Source organism: Ovis aries, chromosome 9, assembly GCF_016772045.2.
Source record: "Ovis aries strain OAR_USU_Benz2616 breed Rambouillet chromosome 9, ARS-UI_Ramb_v3.0, whole genome shotgun sequence".
Classification (NCBI taxonomy): Eukaryota; Metazoa; Chordata; class Mammalia; order Artiodactyla; family Bovidae; genus Ovis; species Ovis aries.
The window spans coordinates 14133586-14149474 of NC_056062.1; the positions used below are offsets into that span (position 1 = coordinate 14133586).

Genomic DNA, 15889 nt, shown 5'->3' on the forward strand with positions numbered 1-15889 from the left:
CCGGTGGCGCTGAGCTGTCTCCTTGCTCTGCTGGCCCTCAGGTGCGAGGGTGGCACCCTTGGACTGCGTGGGAAGCCCAGCCGTGACTGTCTGCTTTCTTGGGTCTCTTCCATGGCCTGTTGCTCAGTCTGCCCATTCCAGAGGCCCCAGTGCCCGTGTGGACCTGGAACCTGGTGCACAATGGGCCGCGGGACCTGGGGCCCAGTCAGGGGAAGTCTGGTGACAGGCCTCTGGTCCACGCTCCTCAAAGTCCCAGATCTGCCTTGCCGCCCCCACCCCGCCTTTCCTGACGGCGCCCACCCAGCCTCATTGGGATGTCCGGAGCTGACTGGCCAGCGGGCTGTCGGGGGCTCTTCCTGCCGCCTCGTGCTCCCGTCAGCAGCCCCAGGCAGCCTCTGCTCAGAGGCGCAGCGGTTCTAGCTCCTCTTCACTCGTTAAAACAGTCGTGAAATCAGCTCGTTTCCTCCTAGTTCTCGCCCTTTGAAGTTCCATAAAAGCCTGAACTCCCTCTCAACCCCAGTCCGCAGTGACACAGCGAGGGCCTGCCCTCCGTCCGGTGGCTCTGCTGTCTGTGGTGCTCGTTGAGGGGGGGTGGGGGCCAGGGTCAGCTGGAGGCCGGGCTGCTGCGGACGGTGCTGCTGGACGGCCATCCCGAGGGCTGGTTCTCCCCCGTTCCCAGAGGGCCGGGCCCCGCAGCTGGCCTCCCTGGCAGCACCCCCCACCCCAGCCGTGAGCTCGGCGTGCGGGGCCAGGGCCTAGCTGATGGATGGGCTCATACCCATTCAGATATGATGCCAGCAGTTTTTTTGTAGTTTGTCTTCCACTGCGGTAGTAAAGTTTTTAATTAGGGAAGCTAATGAGATCGATTAGTCATTAGAAGTGACCTCTGCACAGCGGGGCGAAGAGGGCTGTGTGTGTGGGCCTGATAACGCAGCGCCCGGGCGTCGTTGGCAATAAAGGCGCGAAGGGTTTGATTTGAGTGAAATGTGCCACGGGGAATACATCATGCGGAGAAAAAAATTACAGCCCTGGGAGTCTGTAATGAAGGGAATTAAACCAACATCCTATCTAAATAACATGATTATCTACACAGACCTCAGCCAGCCAGGAGGAAGGGGAGAGCCTGCTGCCTGGCGGAGCTGTGCTGGGCTGGGCTCAGGTGGCCCTGCCTGCGCGAGGAGCGTGCTGCCTCCTGGAGTCCACACCCGCCGCTCTGCCTGCGCCCAGGCTTTGGGGCTGCCGGGCCTCCCGCCCCAGCTTTCTGGCCCCTGTGTGCCATGTGCGGTTTTAGGAGCCCCCAGTCCTACCACCCCTAGGACGAGGGTGGCACGCCACCCGTCTCTCCGCCTTGCTGAGCTTGTGCCCTGGACAGGGGCGCCCTGGACAGTCCTCTCTGGGGCCGTTGTCAGGCTTGTCCACCCCTGGGCCCATGCTTCCCACGGGAGAGCGGGAGGGTCTGCAGGCCCAGGCCGGGGCCCGTAGCACGCTGTGGGGGCGGGGCACGGGCTCTGTGCTCTTCCCCTGCCTCTTGGATCTGGAGGGCGGAGGTGTGACGCGGGAGATGTCTGGAGAGTGACAATGAGCCTCTTAAGAGGGAGGGTCTACTTTATTAGTTTGTGTATTTTTAGAAGTGGTAACGGGGCACCAATAAGGAAAATGCAGTAAGTTGATGATAAAGTTGCTCTCATAGTAGGGCTGCATTGCAAAGAGATGTGAATATCAGTGCTTTTTGCAGGCGGGAGTTAGGGCCAGGCCCAGAGGCTGTGTCTCAGTCCCTTGGGCGATGGGGACTAGGGGCTTCCTGAAGGAGGTGGCTCCTGGTGGAGCAGGGAGGGGATGGGAGAAGGGGGCCTGCATCTGGTCGAGGGGGCGGAGCGTGGGATGGAAGCAGCCAGGCTGGGGCGGGGGCCTGCTCAGGGCCCAGCGCCCATTCCCGCCCCACACAGCCGTGCCCCGGGCCGCAGAGCAGGGCGCCCCCGGGCTCTGCGGTGAGTGCCACAGCCCCGGCTGCTGGGTGGTGGCCACTGTAGGGGTCAGAATGGGGCGGGGGGTGGGCGGCCCTGCTGGAGGGGACAGGCAGGCGTCTGTCCAGGTGCAGAGGCTCTGTGAGCAGGGGGCTGGGGTGGGTTTGGAGGCCATGAGGTCAATGTGGGGCTTGATGATAACTCAGAGGAATTCTCATGTTTCTGAGCTCATAGTTGGAACAAGCTATTATTGATTTTCGTTGGTCTCTCCTTGTTTGTAAGACCTTGAAAATTCAATTCAACAAACATTTATTTATTGATACCCAGGGTATGTTGGGCTGTGTGTGGTGTGGGGCTGCCCGAGGCTGCAGACCCGCCTGCTCGGTCACTCACCAGGACTGGGCCCCCAGGTGAGCCTGTGCTTTTGCTGAGCTCCCCACGTTCTCCGTGACCCCTCCTGAGCTTCCACCCTTGCGAGGAGACAGACAGATGGAGACAGGTGGTGGGGGATGCCGGCCCGGCCTTGCCCCGACTTCTGTGGACCCCCTTGGTGGGCAGTGGTTGTGGGTCCCTGCCGTCAGTCCCGGGGAGCAGAGGCGTCCCGCTCCCTCAGCATTCCCTGGGCCTTGCAGCCCACACCTAACCTGACCTGGCTGGGTGCGCGGAGCCTGCACTTTCCTCTGTTGTGGAGGCTGTTAGGAGGACCTGGAGTCCGTGCTGCGTCCTGGCCATCTCACGTGGGAAGGCGGGGCCCTTCCAGCATCTGGACAGGGAGGCATACTGCCCGTTCCAAAGGCTGTGCAGGTACAGTCACTTCGCTGGGTGGGCAGGTGGGCCTGGAGAAGAGGTCCAGGCCGAGGTGCTGATTGCTGACAGGGGAGGACTGGTTGTGACTTGGTGGACTGTTGTGTTCCCAGTTCTGGGAGATGGTTTTTAGTTAGTTACCGTCACCATTCACAGAGCAGTAACTGCTTCCTGTGGGGTTTGCAGGTGCTGGGAAGATGTGTCCTTGGCCCAGGGGAGTAGGTTCAGGTCAGGACGCACTGGTTTGTGCCACTGGACAGTGGGGTGGCTGGGCACCTCCGGGACTGGCGTAAAGCAGCGAGGCACGTGGGGCCCTGTGGGGCCGCGCCCGCTCCTGGGCCATGCCGGGCCCGGGCGGCCTTCAGCTGAGGGTTAGCTGATCCTTGCCCTTCCTTCTGCCGGAGTTCTGGTGGTGAGACCAGTGCATTTTCCTGGCGCCCCCGTGTGTCCATCCCTCCTAGCTGTGTTGCCCAGAAGTCACCCGCTGCGGGGGTGGTGGTTGTAGCCCCCTTCCAGGCAGAGCCCTGGGCTGCGTGAAGGCATGTGGAAGTGGGCCCCAGGAGAGGCGCCCTTGGGAACCTGGGCCCGAGCCGCCTGGCCTGAGTGCTGGCTGAGCCACGAGGGGTGGCAGCGCTGCGTTAGCTTTAATTATCTGGGCAGTTAGAGCTGTGCGTTACGAAAGGCGGGAATTAGATGCGTTCCTTGAAGCCATGGAGAAATTGCTGGCTATCAAGTTGAGGGAACTGGGGCAAAACAGATCCCTGTTAATTGCATGAAACCTTCAGCAAGGAGGAAAGCTGTGGTGTATATCACTCTGCAAAATGTTATGGAAACGGAAGTGATTAAGGACATAAATCTGTGTGGATGCAGGGGGCGGGTGAGGGTGGCCAGAGAGATGAGCGCGTTGCACCCCAGCCTCCGCGGCCCACCCGTGGCCTCTCCTCACTGCCCACGGGAGCTGGGCCTGCCCTGCTGCCGGCTCTGGCTGCAGGAGCTGCTGGGCTCCCCGGAGCGGGGTGGGTGTGGGCAGGGTGGATCGAGCAGTGGGCACCTCACCTCCCCTGACCACTGTGTCTGGGTTTCCCTGCAGCCTCCAGCCTGCATGGCCAGCGGCCCCCTCCCACCAGCAAAGTGATCAAGACGCGCTACCGCATCGTCAAGAAGACCCCGACCTCACCTCTCAGCACTGCCCCCGGCCCCCCGGTCCCCCCGTCCTGGCGGGCCCGGCGGCTCTCCCTATCCAGGTAAGAGGCCTGCGCCTAGTGGGCTCCAGAGGCCGGGGTGGGCCGGAGGGCCTCGGGGCCTGAGTGCACCTCTTCAAGTGCTTGGTCTGTAGTTGTTGGCTAATTTTTTCACCCAGGAATTTCTGCACAAGTCGTGTGGCCAGCCTGTGTGTGCCATGCACTCGTGCATTCTCACGTTCCCTGTCCCGTTATTAGCAAGCCGCTGGAGCTGGTCTGGGAGCAGCCACGGCCCGGACTGTTGAGGCCACACCACACTGGGTGTCCCTCAGGGAGAAGCTTCTGGTGAGAGAGGCTGGGCCAGCTCTCTGTCCTACGGCGATCGTCAGGGGCGGGAGGCGAGGTTACAGCCTGCTCCACCTGCCGGCCCCAGGGGCCTGCTGCTCTAGAGGGCTGTGGCCTGGCTCCGGGCGGCCTTTGGCTGACGGCATGTGCAGGCTGGGTGGCCGTGGGAGAGGAGCTGGGGACCTGTTGGCCCGCGGTAGGTGTGCCAGGAGGTCAGCCTGCCCGGGCGGTCAGTAGTGCCCACCACCCTCCTCCCTCCCGCTAGGCCAGACGAAACTTGGCCCTGCTGCCGGCTTTTCTGGAGGCGATAGCTGGAAGTATATTTTAAATTAATTTTACTGTACTTTTTGTAATATTTTTGTTTTAAATAGATTTATAAGCATCTTGGGGGCTATTTCTACAAATTTATGAAGATAATTTTCGCTCTCTCGATAAGGTTAAATTTACACCTGCTATTTCCATATTAATTCACAGTGCTAAGTGGGTCTAATTTTCTTCCGTTCTCCTATCTGGTGAGCATGGCCTTTCCTAATGCAATTTCCCCCTCACTAAATCACTGTGATCGGGAGTCATGATCGAGCTAAATTAACTTAAATTAATTTACTTAATAAGAGCCCCAGATCATCGTGAATGAGGTTCAGATTTATTGATTCTTGCTCCCGCCTCCCCCCCTGCAATCGGCGTCCGGCCACCTCGGCAGCCCAGGCCTGGCCCCGCCTCTGCCGGGGCTGTGTGACTTTTGTCGGGAGGCGCCAGCGGGCCTCTCCTTCTGGCTCCTGGGGTCACGGGTGCCGAGGTGTGGATCCAGCTGGGCCAGTATTGAGTGCTGAGTGTGCCAGGCTGTGATGGGATCACTGATCAGAAATGAGCACCAGGCTTAAGGGGCAGGGTTCTTGAGGGGGGAGGTGGCCAGGCGCGCCCCCGAGGCAGCCGCTGCCTCAGTTTTAGCCAAGTGTCCAGCCCCAGGCGGAGGATGGCCCAGTCAGCAGCAGAGCCTGGGCTGTGCCTCCCCTTCAGCTCTGGGGACTGGCGGGGCTGCTGCATGGACAGGTAGTGGGGTCCACATTTGGGTCGGGTGCACAGCACGGGCTGCTGGGACAGGCCCAACCAGCCTGTCCGCCAGCCCCTCTCGGCCGCTGCCTGCCTGAAGCTCCGCGTCCCCGTCAAGGCGGTCCGGGCCTGGTGGGGAGGCTGGGTCGCCGCCCAGGAGCCTTGCCAGGTGCCTGGGGTGCCAGCCCCACAGCCCTGGCCGTGCTTGGTGGCTGCAGCTTCTCCAGCTCTCCAGCAGCCCGGTGCGGAGGTGTGGCCAAGACACGTGTTAGCTGAGGGCGGGTGTGGGGCCTGCTCGGGGGCTGCTTCCCTGAAGGCCTTTCTGACCCTCGCCAGGCGCCTGGGAGGCCGCTGAACGTGGTCTGAGGGTGGGGGAGCTGAGTGGCCAGGAGGCCCAGGAAGTGTGGCTGCCAGTGGATGGGTTCCTGTGCCCAAGGTCACCTGTGCCCTGGCGGGGCCTCCTCCTCGGCGGAGTTGCCGCCCACCACTGCCCGGCCCGCTGTCAGCTGCTCACGCCCAGCTCAGCTTGTCAAGGCAGCAGGATGGGCCTGTCCCCGGAACCAGCGGCCACCTTGATGCCTGTCCACACTGCTCCTTCAGTCCCTCAGAGTTGGGGCTGCCCGTGTGTGGCCGGCAGGTGGTGGAGAGGCCCCAGGGCCTGCTGGCCTTGACCCTGACCTCTGTCCTGCAGCGGCAGTTTCCCCAGCTCTCCCTGGCAGAAGGAGGAGTTGGGATGGCGACTGGGCTGAGGCCAGGATGGGCTCCTGGCCGCTGAGTGACCACGAAGCAGGGCTGTCCACCAGGCACCAGGCTGAGCCCAGGGACCAAGAGCTTTTCTCGGGCTCCTGATTGGTGCCCCAGGAGAAAGGACACCAGCGGCGGGCTGGCTGGCAGGCCCTGCTGTCCTGAGGTCTCAGGAGGGCGTGTGGTCTCCGAACGCTGCAGCCTGCTCTCACCCCACCCGCTCATCCTCGGGAGGCAGCGGCCTCTCTGCCTGACCCCTGCCCTGCTGGAACCAGTGGGGTGGGTGTCCCCAGACCTGGCTCCTGGTGTCCAGGAAGGGACAGAGACGGCAGCGTCCTTGGCTTCTGCCCCCTGGAGGCCCGTGAGCCCCACTGCGGCCTGACCCACGTGCCGGCGTTGCCACCGCTGTTAGCGCTGCCCCGTGTGCCAGGGCGCACGTCTGCCTCACGAGCTGGCTTTGCATTTTTCCCCTGATTTAGACGGAAACCTACCTACTCTGAGCCCCCGGTCAGTTTTGGCCTCATGTTGTGGGGGCTGAGGCCCACCTGGTAGCCCACACTTGCAGCAGGAGGCTGGGGTCCCCGCCCACCCCCGTTGTCTGCTCTGGAGGTGGAGGAGGTTCTGGTGCTGCTGTGGTGAGGCTCTGACTCCAGAAACACCTGAGAGGAAAGTCCGCTGGAAGTAGGGGCGTTAGCCCATCAGGTGCATCTGCTGGTCAGCTCTCATCCCATTGAGGCAGATGGAAGGTGGGAAGCCCCTGAACAGCAGCTCCTGGACGTATGCCCTCCCAGCCCGGACACTGCCCACCAGGCTCCCTAGACATGTGTCTGTCGTCACATTGAAAGCCCTCAGCTGCCCTGGCCAGGAGAGTGTGCAGAGGCCCGAGCAGGCGGGACACAGTGGCGTCTGCCCCTCCTGGGAGCGACGCTGGCATGAGTTACCCTCGGCGCTGTTCCATGTTGCTGTCCAGGCTGGCAGATGCCCCACTTGGGGGCTGCCTGGCTGTGGGGGCCACAGAGACTGGCCCTGCGGGCCCAGGTGGTGCTCGCTCCAGAGGGGCTCACGGAGTGCGCCCCAGAGCTGAGGCTCACGCTGAGAGAGGGCTTAATATTTTTATTCTAAGATTTGTGGATTTGCCATGCCCTCGCTGGCTTCCAGCAAGTTCATGAATCTGAGCTGAAGCTGAGATGTGACTTATGTCCCTAAACGGCCTGTCACTTGTTTTCTCTCCGAATTCATCTGATGGGAAAGTGCGGAATAAACAGAAGCCGCTGTGCTTAAGCAGCCGCGTCTGCAGGCTGCGCTACCCTGACTACAAATGGTGCTGTCACCGGGCCTGCCGCCCGCCGTGCTGCCCTCTTTTATTGTATTTTTGTGTCTGTGCAGTAAATCTTAAGTAATCTCAAATGTATGACGAGGTTTGGGCCATGACTTTGAAGGCTCTAAAGCGCTTCTCCAAAGTGACACTCATCGTCGTGAGGATGGGCAGCGTCCCTGAGGGGACCATGGCTCCACGCCGTCCCCTCAGCCGCCCTTCTGGGGGGCAGGCAGCCCCCTTGCCCCACCCAGCCTCCCCCCACCTGCCTTGCCAGGGTGCTGGGCGGCCTGGGCTGCCACGAGCAGACGCTGCACGTGGGGCTGCTCACACAGATGTTGACTACTCTGGCTGAAGCTGGACGTCTGAGGTCAGGGCCACCCCTCCTCCTGTGGCACACGGCTGTCTGCCTGCTGTGTCCTCACCTGAGAGGGAGACAGAAGCCCGGGCCTCACGGGGACACTCGTCCTGTCACGGGCCTGCCCTGATGACCTCGCCTCACTCTCGTGCACGTGTGTGTGCTAGGTCGCCTCAGTCATGGCTGACTGCGACCCCGTGGCTGTAGCCCACCAGGCGCCTCTGTCCTCGAGATGCTCCAGGCAAGAACACTGGAGTGGGTTGCCACGCCCTCCTCCAGGGGATCTTCCCGACCCAGGGGTCAACCCAGGTCTCCCGCATCGCAGGCTTTACCGTCTGAGCCGCCAGGGAAGCCCCATCTCAGCCTCATCACCCCCCAAACGCCCCATCTCCAAACAGTGTCACACTGTGGCTAGGGCCTCAACATGGGAATTTGGGGGGACACAGCCTTGAGTCAGTGCAGGGGTGTCCTCTGAGGGCAGTGGGACTAGGGTCCCCACAGCCCCCCACCCTGGCCTGAAGGGTCTGTGGCACTTGGAGGAGCTCAGGGGGCACCCCTGGGGAAGCAGCACCCCCCGCCCGAGCCCCACCCCAACTCCGGGGGGCCAGCCTGGGGGTGCACAGAGGCCCTCCCAGCTCAGCCCAGGTGGGGCTCGCAGGGTGCCCCGGGCTGGGCAGCGGGGACCCCTCCCCCGAGGGGCTACCCACGGGCAGCCGTCCTTTGCCGGGCAAGTTCTCTGGTCAGAAATCAGCAGAGAGTGAAGCGGAAGCTGCCGTGGGTCGAGTGCCAGGAAGCACTGAGACTCGTCCAGGCTGACAGAGGTTGTGGGCCCAGAGGAGGCTTCTCTGGGCAGGGGCCGTGGGGTCGGTGAGGGCCATGTGGCGGGGGCTTCCCAGGGCGGGGACGTAGCCCAGGGTGTCTGCTCAGAGGGCAGTGGCCGCGGGAGGTGCTGGGGGTGGGATAGGCCTGCTGCTGCACCTGCGGGGGCCGCAGCCTTCCTCCAGATGGCCCCCTCCCCAGGAGACTGCTATGTGTAGCCCTGGGTCACACACGGGGTGCCTTGTGCTGTGAGGGCGCCCGCCTGCCCTGGGGCAGAGCCTGGCTCCACCCAGCTGTGGCTCTGGCTGCCCTGCCGCCAGTGAGTGGCCTGTCGGACAGCGGAGGAGGGCCCTGGGCCAAGCGCCACTCAGGCAGCTCCCATAGGGGCTCTGAAGGGGCCGTGCGAGTGGAATGCAGTTTTGAACTGGTCCTGCTACAAAGGGATGTGTCCGTTTCAAGCAGGGATAATGATGGGTGTGGGGGCGGGGCTGGTGGCTCCGTGGGCAGTGGGCCTTCGAGGTGGTCCTGGTTCCGTGTCAGAGGCAGTCTCTGCCCCCTCACTGGGTGCGTGAGACGCCAGGTGAGAGCACTTCCTTGGGGCGTTTGAGTGGGACAGGAGGGGCCCCCACACTCTGCAGGGCCTGCTGTGGCCCCCACGGGCTGCTCCCTCTGGAGACAGGTCTTCCACTTGGGCTGGAGATCGCGGGTGTTTGCACATGAGCCCTGGCTGAGTGTTTTCTCTCCTGGGTCGTCAGTGCCGCAGCTCAGTCCTGGCCAAACAGATCAGGCACAGAGTCTGGTCCCCAGGCAGGTGGCTCTGGTGATGCCTCACTGCCCCTGGGTCTCTGGAAGAGGAGCCAGTCCATGCCTTTCTCTTGTCCACTCAGTCCCCAGGTACTCGTGGAAGGCCTGCCCTGTGTCAGGCCCCTGCTTGTCTGGAAGCTGTGGCCCAGTGGCAAACAGACTGTGTTGGGCCCCACCTGGGCGTGACTGCCGCCAAGGTCTCCGCCAGGCCTGGCTGTGCTGAGTGGAGGGGGCCAGGCACAGCTCTGTTCAGATGGTCACTGCCAGGCTGCAGCCCTGCTCTGTGGCTCGTGCCCTGAGTGGCCGCTTTATGTCAGCATGTTGGGGACACTGCCCTGTTGCGGCTGACCCCCCATCCACCCCAGGGGAGCCGTGAGCCAGGGGCTGTCGGGGAGAGGGCTGCGTCAGGAGGCAGGGTGGGGCTGGGCCGGTGGGCAGGGCGGGTTGGCAGGCAGTCGCCATGTGCTCACTGTCTCACTCTTGGTCCCTTTCCTAGTCAGTTTCTAGCATGCAGTGTTTTGGGTAACTTTATTCTCACCTACACAGAAGCACAGAAGAGTTGCAATAATGGTACGTGGAACCACAGTGTTCTTTGCCTGGGCACCCCGATTCTGGGCACCCCGATTCTGTGTACGCCGCTCCATCTGCTGCGCTGTCCCCTCTGCTCCGTCCCCTCTGTGGGGACGCCCTTCGGCAGGAGCCCTGTAGGTCCCTCAGGGTATTTGTCGTGCCCAGCCGTGTGAGCGGCCTGTCCCTGCTGGGCCTCCTGCCCCGGGGGCGCAGCTTCCTGCAGGGAGCTGCCGCCCCTCCGCCCCATCGCCCTGTATGTCCTTCTCGCATGCAGTCGAGGTCCTCACTTGACAGACTGTGAGCTGTTACCGTTTGCGCCATTCTAACCGTCCATTTGCCTTCGCACTGGCCTGTGGAGGCCCCTCTGGGCTGCTCCGGCTCCCTCCACGTGGCACCGCCCCTCACCAAGCCTCCTTCGCCCGCACAGCAGAAGCTTCCAGTCTCACCTGGGACTTTGGCTCCACGGGCCCGACTCCTGGGAGCCCAGTAGCTCCTGGTGGTTCTCAGCCGTGGGGGGGCTCTCTCAACAGTGCTGACGGGTGACGGGAGCTTGTTGAGGGGTCTGGGCGGGGGTGTGCCTCCTCCTCGCAGGCCTTCTGGGTTCCCGTCATGGCATGCTCTCAACGTGTATGGCTCTCTGGTGCTCTCACTCGCAGTCTCCTGGTCACCAGGGGTGTTGGACACTTAGGCACAGACGCTCGAGGCCCTTCCTGTCCCCTGTGTCTTTTGTGCTCACAGCCTGGGTCCGTTTTTAATGGCTGGTTTGTCTTCTGCTCCTGAGCCACGGGACCCATCCACTTGTGTAGGGCTCTGTGTCCAGCTTTTCCCACCTCGGAGCCTGGGGTGGGTCCACCAGGGCTCTCGGCCCTCTGGGGGCTTGTGCCGCCAGCCTTGGCCCCCGTTCAGCGTGAGGTCGCGGAGTGAGGTCGCAGACCCCTCCCGGGGGCTCTTGCCTGGCCTGGCGGCGCTCTGCGGCATCGCCTGCCTCTCGCAGCGCCTTTGTGCTGGAGCCTGGCCTCTGCCCTCACGACAGACGCCTGTGTGCTCCGAGAACAGACTCTCCTGCGCCCGCGGGAGCCACCGAGAGCACGCCATGTGGGATTTGAAGAGAGAGGAAAGAGATCACAGCAGGAAGTTCAGCCTGCGGGTGACAGCAGGGGTGCAAAGGGGTTGCGAGACCAGAGCTCTTGGTGCTGAGCTTCAGAGGGCTTGGGGTGCCTCCTCTGGGCCTTCCTGGGGACTCGGTGGGACTGGCAGGGGTCAGGGCGGGCCCTGGGGTGACCCCATCCCCTCTCCTGCCTCCCACCCGCCTGCCTCCCTGCATGATGCTGAAGCAGGTCTCCTCTGGCAGGTTTTTTAGGATTCTATTTTATGAGAACAGGCGGTTACGGCTCCCTGAGTGCTGTAAAAGTTAATGTGATGGCCTCCCTGTGCCTGTGCTCATTTTTATAATTTTTTATTTTATGAAACAGGACAGAGAGCTTAGTGACTTATTACTATTCATTTCGTTTCAATGCAGTAAATATTGATTCAGTTGGGGGTTTTCAATTTAAACCGCTTGGCGATTATATAAAATATTACTGGCCTCTGAAATTATGCTTACCGATCCCTTTGGCTGCTCATTAAGGAAGGAGTGCAATTGTGGGTCCCTTTGCCTCCATCATTCTAATAGATGGTCTGAGGTGCGTTTCTGTGCGGGAGGTGCCACGGAAAGTGCTGGCGGGGGCCTGACAGCAAGGATGCAACTCTTAATTTGGAAGTCGCTTCAGAGCGAGCCTAGGTGGTTTATTCATTTCTCTGAGTCTAGCAGGCCTTTCGGCTGTCGGCAGCCCTGAGGCCTGAAGCCTGCCTGCCTCCTCGGTGGGGCTTGGGAGGGCCTGGGGCCTTGGCTTCTCACCCCCTTGGTGGTTTCGGGGAGGTGAGGGAGGCCAGCCTTGCCAGGTCACAGCTGCCCCTGTGGGCATAGGGGCTGGGGCACCATGGGTGCCTGCTCTCCCTCCAGAACCTGGTCCAGAGGGGCCTTGCTTGGCCTCGTTTAGAGCCCAGTTCCTGGCTGGTAGGCCAGGCGTGGGACACAGGACCCTGAGGGGCCCAGGCTGGCCGCCGTCTTCCCTCTTCTGTCCGTGCTCTGTCAGCGCGCCACCCTGGGTGGGCTGGCACGTGGAGCCCCCGCTCAGGGCTGCCCTGACTTCAAACCAGCTGGTCATCTGGGCCCTGTCTGTCCCCATCCTTCCCAGCGTGGGCAGCTCCAGGGTGGGCTGTGTGAGGTCGGGGGCAGTGGCCAGCACTGCCGGGGCCCAGCACCAAGGAGATGGTGTGCTCGGCAGGGCCACTGGTGCTACACAGCCCCCGGGCGGGGGCGAAGCTGGGCCGTCCTCCTTGGCCAGCTCTGGGCAGACACTGACGGGGCGTGCAGGCGCCTGTGTGGGGCTCCGTCCGAGCCTCTGGTCCACCTTCCTCGGCGTCCACACGGTGCTGTGACAGTCACCCCTGAGGCAGCTCCGTGCCCCGCTTCCTCCTCGGCTGTGGGGCTGCTGGTGTGGGCCCGGGTCATGGGCCCGGGTCGCCGCAGTGTTTGTGGCTAGACTTCATGACAGGTGGCACCAGGGTTCCATCTGTGGAGGATGTGGGAAGTGGCACACACCGGACTCACCTCTTCTGCATCTCAGGCTGGAGCTGCTGGCACACGGCGCTGGGCCCTTCCCTCTCCAGGCCCACCGCGAGCTGGCCCGGAGCCCAAGGGCCAGGGCGTCTCTCTGGGCTGGTGTCCCTGAGGCCATGCGGGTTGGCAGGAGCCGTGGAGGGCTGGTCGGGCATGGTGGCCCCTGGTGTGGCCTGTGTTCTGCTCCCGCCCAGGCTCTGCCACAGGCCCCTCTGGGATGGTCTCTGTCGTCTGCAGCCCCCAGTTGCCCGCCTGCGCTGCTGGTCTCCCGTCTGTGTGTGACTTGCGGGCCCTCCAGCCTTTGGCCTTTTGTCTTCAGTCTCTCTGTCCTGCTTTTCTGTCACTGCCTTCTCACGTCGGTGGCTTTCTCGCTTTCTGTCCCTTTTCTCCACGCACGGACACGTGCACCCCTCCCTCTGTCCTGCCCCCTGGCACCTTGGCTGCTGCGGGTGCCTCAAGCAGGGAGGCGAGGAGGCCGCCCGTGTCCCTGGCCCCTCTGGCAGTGACCCTCGAGCCTCCCTTGCGCAGCCTGGCAGGGCAACGCTGCCCCAGGTCACCCTTGTCCTTGCTGCACGTGAACCCCCCCGCCTGCCCCGCCCCCCACCGCGTGGACCCCAGGCCATCCACAGCGCACTGCGTCTCGATCGTGGCTCCCCTGCTGCGTGGACCCAGGCCATCCACAGCGCACTGCGTCTCGATCGTGGCTCCCCTGCTGCGTGGACCCAGGCCATCCACAGTGCACTGCGTCTCGATCGTGGACGTGCAGCTGGCGTCTCTGCTTTTCGGGAGCTGGCTCAAGTGTCCAGGGCCTGCCTGTCAGCCTTCAGACCAGCAGAAGAAAAGAGTTGGGCAGGTGACACGTCACCCAGGCCAGCCCTGCAGGGCCCCGTGTGACTGGCCACCGCGTGGCTGCCCCACATGCTTGGCAACACGCCTCACGGAGATACCAGTGGATAGGCCAGAGTGCTTCAGAGTAAACCTAGAGGGAATCCTTTCGTTCGCCCGAGCGAAGCTTTGCTCTGCAGGCAGCAGGACTGTCAGAAGGACGCTGGGAGGGTCCCTCAAGGCCCCTCCCCGTGAAGCCCCGTGGGACTTCCCTCAGTCGTGCCCAGGCCCCAGCCACACCTTGCACCAAGCCTTTGTGTGTCTGTGTCGGTGCCCCAGGGGTTCCTGGGGATGAGGAACAGGGAAGCTGAAAATACTGCTCCTGACAGGAAGAAATAAAACGTCCTTGTCACCCAGCGGTTCCTGGGTGCCTTACACAATCAAACACCGTTTTAAACACCACTTTTATCTTGGTTTTAGAGGTGGTAGTAAAGCAGCGTTCAGATAATCAATACCACATTTAACTCTTTGCATATATCAACCTCCAGCCTGGTCGTACCCCAAAGCACAGTTCCCCTCTCAGGGCCTTTGGAGATGGGTGAGGGAAGGCGCTGTTCTAGGGGTTTCCCTGGATGGGAAAACAGGCTCCCTGAGTTGGCTGTGGGGTGTGAGGGCTCACTGTGCTGCGGGCCATGCCCTTAAAGTCCCTGCTGGGCCTCAGGCCGCCGGGCTGCTGCCTGTCCCCAAGGCCCCACGTGCGGCTCTCAGGTGCTCTGGGCAGGCAGCTCCCAGCAGGCACGGGCACCCTCGGGTGGGCTGGGCACGTGCTACCCCTGCCAGAGCTCCAGTTAACCTCCCTCTCCCCTCCTGTGCTTGCCTGCCCCCAACACTGTGTGCCCTGCGGGTCCTCAGAGGGGGGCCTTCGGTAACCCCTCAGCCACCCCTTGCCATTTAGGGCTCCATCCAGCATCTGCTGAACCAGACGCCCGGCAGCGTTCGCTCCAGGTGGGAGGGACTGCGGGTGCAGAGGCTCTGTGTGCTGGGACAGGTCTAGCGACTGCTGCCCTCCCCCGCCACCCGCGCTCCCCGCAGGGCGGGACCCTGACCCCGCTGCTGCGAGCCTGACTGGCAGCCTGCCTCCTGGAGTCCGGGCAGCCGGGGAGCGAGCTGGTTTATTTTTCTCTGACTTTCCTCGAAGTCAGCAAGGTTTCTGTGGCTGCCCCGCCCACTCCCCAGAGTAAGGAGCCCCGGTTTAATTTGCGGTTAGATGTCTGTTAAGATTGCGTCCACTTCCCAAGTCAGCACTTAATTGGCAAGGCGCTTGATTTAACAGCGTGGGAGCCTCCACCGGAAAAATGGCTTGAATAAATCACTGCCTGACGCCAGAAAATAGATATAATCTCAGCATTAACTACATTAATAGTAGCAGGAGCCGAATTAAGAAAGCCATAAAGCATAGGCGGGGGAGCATAAATTATGGCCCGGGCTCTGTCCCTCGGCGGGGCTCCTCTGGGGGCCCAGTGGGCGTGTCCGGGGCGGGGCTTGCTTTGGGGCGCGGCCTGCCGGCAGCGGCGCCCCACCCTGCTGGGCTCTGGTCCTTGAAGGGTGGGCTTCGTCCCCCTGCCCTTCAGGGCTCCCCCCACCCCGCCCCTCGCCCTAGTGGGGGTCGTAGGGGCCGAGTGCTTTGCACCTGGATGGTCGTCCGCTGGTAGGTGCCCCAGGTGCTGGCAAGGACTCTGCCGTGTGAGACCCTGTGCAGACTGCGCTGCCTCCACCTCCCGCTCCCGCAGAAGGCTTCCCCCAGGGTTCTGCCTCGCGGGGAAGCCTTCCGGAGGCCTCCCGGGGCTGGCGGTGGAGGTGGATGCGGCCTGAACCGCAGCCTCCTAGGGTGGTGGATGCTGGACTGTAGCCCGGGGGCCGGTCTCCGCGGCGGCTGCCCTAGTCTGCCCTGGTGCCGCAGCAAGGGGCTGTCCTGCTCGGCGGTGACCTACTGTCCGCCTCACTGAGGTGGGTCCATCCAGGTCGGGCCTCGGCCCCTGGGCTATAGGGAGAGTCAGGTGCGCACCTTCTGCCACGCTGGTATGCGTCTTCTGTCCTTCCAGGTGTTAGCTGCCCCTGCCAGAAATTTTGCCTATTCTCTAGAAGAGATTGCGATCCAGTGTTCATTCAGACTTTGGTGGTTTTTGTTGCTGCCACGCCACCTGGCCTGTGGGATCACAGTTCCCCCAGCAGGGATTGAACACCCGCCTTGGCGGTGGAAGAGCTTGGCGGTGGAAGAGCCAGGCCGCTAGACCCACCAGGGAGCTCCTTTAATGTCAGTTGCATTCACGCTCTTTGTTCAGTTCAGCATTTTTTTTGTGCGCTGATCATTTGCCTCTAGCCTGTTTCTTACAGGTTTTCAGGAATCTAAATATTTGGGGGGGTGGGGGGGACACCTTTTTGGCAGAC

The 15889-nt window shown here is 62.6% G+C and overlaps 1 protein-coding gene across 1 annotated transcript in view; it reads left to right on the forward strand.

The window, feature by feature from the left end:
* The window catches only part of ZC3H3 (zinc finger CCCH-type containing 3), a 62173-nt gene that overhangs the window by 21174 nt on the left and 25110 nt on the right, over positions 1–15889 (forward strand). The window contains exon 4 of the mRNA XM_027973446.2: positions 3859–4012. Coding sequence (XP_027829247.1) covers positions 3859–4012 — 154 coding nt within the window. The remainder of the gene's footprint in view (positions 1–3858; positions 4013–15889) is intronic.